The sequence below is a fragment of the Geospiza fortis genome, unplaced genomic scaffold, assembly GCF_000277835.1.
Source record: "Geospiza fortis unplaced genomic scaffold, GeoFor_1.0 scaffold78, whole genome shotgun sequence".
Taxonomy (NCBI): Eukaryota; Metazoa; Chordata; class Aves; order Passeriformes; family Thraupidae; genus Geospiza; species Geospiza fortis.
Genome location: NW_005054339.1, coordinates 445,005 through 449,703, shown reverse-complemented (window position 1 = coordinate 449,703; position 4,699 = coordinate 445,005). Strand labels below are relative to the sequence as shown.

Genomic DNA, 4,699 nt, shown 5'->3' with positions numbered 1-4,699 from the left:
ACGCTGATTGGAAAGTTTTCATTCCTAACAGGATTTGCAAATGGTTGGTGCTCACAGGACAGCACTGAGGGGGGAGGCACATCTGGCAGCTGTGACCCAGCCAGCATTGCCACTTGCTGACCTACCCATGCATTAGGGAATAATAAGATTTGGAAGGGGGTTTTGAGGAATATTCTGGGCTGTTGGAGGGCTCTGTGGTAGGAAAGGTGAGGCTGGTGGTCATAGGTGTGTTGGGAACTGCATGGAGGCTAGGGCAGGTCAGGTGTCAGATACAAACATACAAATATTCCAAATGTCCATACAGATGGGATGGTTCAAGCTATCAAAGTTTGTGAGACTAGAACAGGCATAAAATACCCTATAGATGAAAGGCCTGCAAGCTTTACCTCCCTGAGTCTTCTGCAGAGCCCAACAGCATGTGTATAATTTGCTTTAATGGTTAGAAACATCTGCTGTTAAAAGTGATGCTTAATATATTTGGCTTCAACTTCCAGTCATTAGTTCTTTTTATGCCTTTTTCTGCCTAATTAACAACCTTTTAGTACCTGATATTGTTTCCACTGAATGTGCTGCTATATCGTAATCAAGTCACTTCTTAATCTTCTCTTTGATAAACGAAAAAGATCAACCTCTTCAATTCTCTCATTTCAGACATTTTCTGCATCCCTGGAATCACTCTTACAGATCCGGCCTGTATCTCCCGCAGTGTTTTACTAATCTCCTTAAAATGTCGGTGTGGAACCGTGGAGGGCTCTGGAAGGAGTCCCTTGTGCTGGAAGAGGAGGCTCAGCCACCTCCTCACTCCTGCTTCCAGCTCCAGGCTTCCTGCATGGATTGAGCACAGGTTTGCTAGGCAGCAGAGACTCATCTTCATCGATATTTAATATAAGGGCAGCTGGAACAAGATGATCTTTAAAGTCCCTTCCAACCAAAACCATTCTGATTCTGTTGTTTTACCAAACCCACTGTGTGTGAGTGGTGCTGCCCGTAGTGAGATGATGATACCTTGGCAGTGGTGAATTCTTGTTGCCGCCAGCTCAGCCAGGTAGCCAGTCCGAAATCCATTTAGCATACTCACTATTCATATTCTGTAGTGCTTTTTATTTTTGTCAGCATGTCATATAATACTAGGTCAAAACACCTTTTGGACATCAAGGATATTGCTTCTGTGCATTACTAATATCAGATGTGCAGAGAATAAAATCAGGTTTGCTTTGCTGTGACCTATTTTTCCTAAACCCATGTTGATGGGCGTATTTGTGTGTCCTTCAGTTCTCTGCACTGTCTTTCTGCCTTGGACAGATGTCTGTCTCCCTGTCCCCTGCAGGCCATACCTTTGCCTTCTGCAAGCAGAAGACTCTTCCAGCCTACTAAAATTTCCTCTTAAAAATCAACATCAGCACACAGCAGTTTTCTTAGTTCTCTTAGAGCTCTTGGATGCAAAATTATTCAGTTCTGCCAAATTTAAATATCTTCTGGTGCTGGTAGATGTTGTTGGATGTTCTTCTCAATTGCTAATAGGATGGAAACGCTTCATCCTCATAACGAGTGTAATCTTTCTTGTTCCCAAATGTTCCAGGACAGTGATTACAGCATGTCCATCATATCTATCTCATTAGCATCTCTTCCATCTCCACCCAGTGATGGACTCCCATCCTTTCTAGGAAGAGTCTGGGTGTAAATCTTTACTAATCCAACCCCTGAAACTTTTGATTTGGTGAAGAACTGGGCAAACAGGACACAGAAATAGATGGAATGGGATTATTTCATTATTTGCATCACCATCCTCTAAATGTTTCAGATTCATCATGCAGGGGGAAGATGCCTAGAAAACAGTAGAGAGAAATGGGGGAAAAGAGTATGAAAAGAATGATTTTTTTTGTACTATTTCTTTATCACCCAAGCATTTCCCTTCTCCTTTCTCCTCCTTGGGGGAAGGATCTTTGGCAAGACAACTCAGCCCTTCCTCTTTGCTATCTTCCCTGCAGCATCCTTGAAGTTGTCTTTGATCTGTGTAACCCACACGGTGTGTCATCAGTTGCATCAGTGGAGGCCGGCCAGGCAATTTGTGATAATCCAAACTCAATTTACATTTCAAATGCTTGCTCTGGGAGCTCATGCCCCACTGTATTTCCTGCAGCTTTCTCCTGCTCCCCAGGACAGATGTTGCACAGCAGTTCCTCACCAAGTCACCAAGGGCAATTGGATGCTCCTATCCCATCTAAAACACCCCCTGGCTTTTTCCTATGTGGGTGGTAGGTTCATTGTGAAAAGTGAGAAGGTTACAATGATCCCATTGTTCTTCAGCCCTGAGCTGAGGGAGGTTCTGGTGGGCTTGTCCGTGAGCCATACCCAGCTCCTGTGGCCCCAGGCACAGTGCCTCCCACTGCCTGGGTTTTCCTGGAGGAGCCTTGGCCAAGGGCAGAGTGGGGGGCTCTGTGTGGCACAGGGAGGGAGAGGAACTCCTCTTCCCCCAGTTTCTACCTCACTATGGGTCTTAAAGTGCGGGTAAGAAGATTATGCGGAGAGGGAAGATTTGAATTTCTTGCATGCTGGGAACAAGAACCTGAATAGAAAGGATTGGTTCTCCCTTAATTTGAGCTGATGGGGATGGTGGGCAAAGCTGATGGGATTTTGGTAGACACTCTCTTGAAATAGAACTGTGGGGAAAAATTCCAGGGGGTGTGAAAGCAAAAATAACACAAGAAATTCTGGATGTCAGAAGAGAGACAGCAAGACCCTAAGAAATTATAAAAACTGAAGTACTATTTTCAGGAACTAAATATAATGCGGCTCCTTTGGAACAGCTTGGAGAAACGACAATGTAGCACAAAACTGCTGGGGAAAATTGAGGCTGTTTTCCCTTGGCTCCAAGTGAAGGACTCGAGCGGAGGCTGGTGTAGAGAGTGGTGTGGGAGCTCAGCAAGTACAGGGAAGTCTGGGAAAAGCACAGAGCTGATGTGCAGCCAGGCTTGTAAGGTGATGGGGAGAGCTTTGCTGGAGGCAATGCCAAGCCTTGGCACCCAGCATGTGCTGGGCAGAGAGGGGAAGGGGTGCAGTGGGCAGGTGGAGGTTTCATCCACCCCCGTGAATTTGAACCCATCTTTCCTAGCTGATCTGAATTTCCTCTGGTTTTAAAAGTTATTATTTGAAGGCTGGCCTTTATGAGAACCCTTCTGGGGAGGGAACTTGTAACAAGGGATTTAGGGCTTATCTGCCTCACCTCTCAAGGACTTGTCATCATGTCCCATCATGAGACCTACAATAACACCCAACTGCATCTCTGCAGGCAGCTCCTGTGAGCAGAAAAAGGTTGAAATGTGCCTGTTGTGTGATTGGAGTGTAGGGGGAAAAGCCCTGTGGCCAGGTTGTGAATCACCCATGCCTCCCTCTGTAGGACCAAAAGGCCACACAGACCTGGAGCTGCAGGACCAGGCAAGGTGATTAATGTCTCTGCAGCAGGGATTAAGCTGAGCCTTAGAGGTGATCTGTAACACTGGAATGAAGAGATGGCTTCCTGAATGAAAGGCAGTGGGTGCAGGCCTGTGGGATGTGCAGCCTGCAGAGAGTGCAAGGGCCAGGAGCTGTTGGGGGCTGCCCCTGCCAGGCTCTGCATCTGCTTGTCCTGGGTGCTGCTCCGGTTTTTGGGAATGTTCTGGTCCTTTTTGCCACCTTAGTTGTTTGTCTTGGAGAAGTCTTTTGCAAGCAGACCTGGCCATCCTGCTGACTGTGCTATATATTAATACTTGTGGAGCTGCTGAGCGTCCTGGTGATTCCTCATAGGGAAAGGCTCTACAGCCTCTTTAATTAACTTAATTTAGACATTAGTGTGTCACAGGGAACATCTCTCGTGGGGAAAGTCTTTCGTTTATCACCACTTAGCCAGGGAACTGTTCTATTTTTCATTTACATGCAAAAGTTCATCATAGTGAGAGTGAAAATTAACCCTTTGCTCCTCAGCCTGCACTTCCCTTCCTGGAAGTGCAGATGCATTGTGCAAGGAGCAGCACTCTTTGCACTCCCTTATAGCATTCCAGAGCCAAATTTTGAGATGGAATATCATAACCATTGCACTGATTCCAGAAAATCCATCTCTGCTAGCCCCAGGGAAGCACTGAGCGTGGCACAGTGGTGTTTCCTCATTTGGCCTTGGCTTTTCTCTTTGGTATCTCTGGTCACCAAACAGGAGGGAGAAAATGGGCTTTGGGGACTTGGTGGAGCTCTGAGCCCTCGGAAAGGCCCCTCTTCCCCCAGGAGAGGCAGAGCCTCCTGGCAAGCAGTCACTTCACAGCAGAAGCCTTGGAAGCAGCCCAAGGCTAATTAAAGCTGGCGTTCGCGCTGGCATGCTGTGCCGTGGGTACCTGTGACAGATGGGGGCTGCTTGCCCTGACTGCAAGGTACTGCTAACTGAAGAACATGGTACCAAAATGTCTTTCAGGGGCTGATGACTGGTTCATGTGGCTATGTGGGGTCTGTTTGGGGAGAGGTAAGGGTGTGCTGGGGCTACCTGCAGGCAGCTGTACCTACCCATCACTCACTGACCCTGTCCTCTCCTTGTCTCACAGGTGAAGGAATGGCTGTGCTTGAACTGCCAGATGCAGCGGGCGCTGGGGATGGACATGACCACCGCTCCTCGCTCCAAGAGCCAGCAGCAGCTGTACTCCCCTTCACCATCCCCCTCCCAGTCCCCAGCCAAGCA

The 4,699-nt window shown here is 47.6% G+C and overlaps 1 protein-coding gene across 1 annotated transcript in view; it reads left to right on the top strand.

Annotated features, from left to right (window-relative positions):
- Positions 1-4,699, top strand: part of BSN (bassoon presynaptic cytomatrix protein) — a 64,966-nt gene that overhangs the window by 19,112 nt on the left and 41,155 nt on the right. Inside the window, 1 exon segment of the mRNA XM_031058225.1 lies at positions 4,566-4,699. Coding sequence (XP_030914085.1) covers positions 4,566-4,699 — 134 coding nt within the window.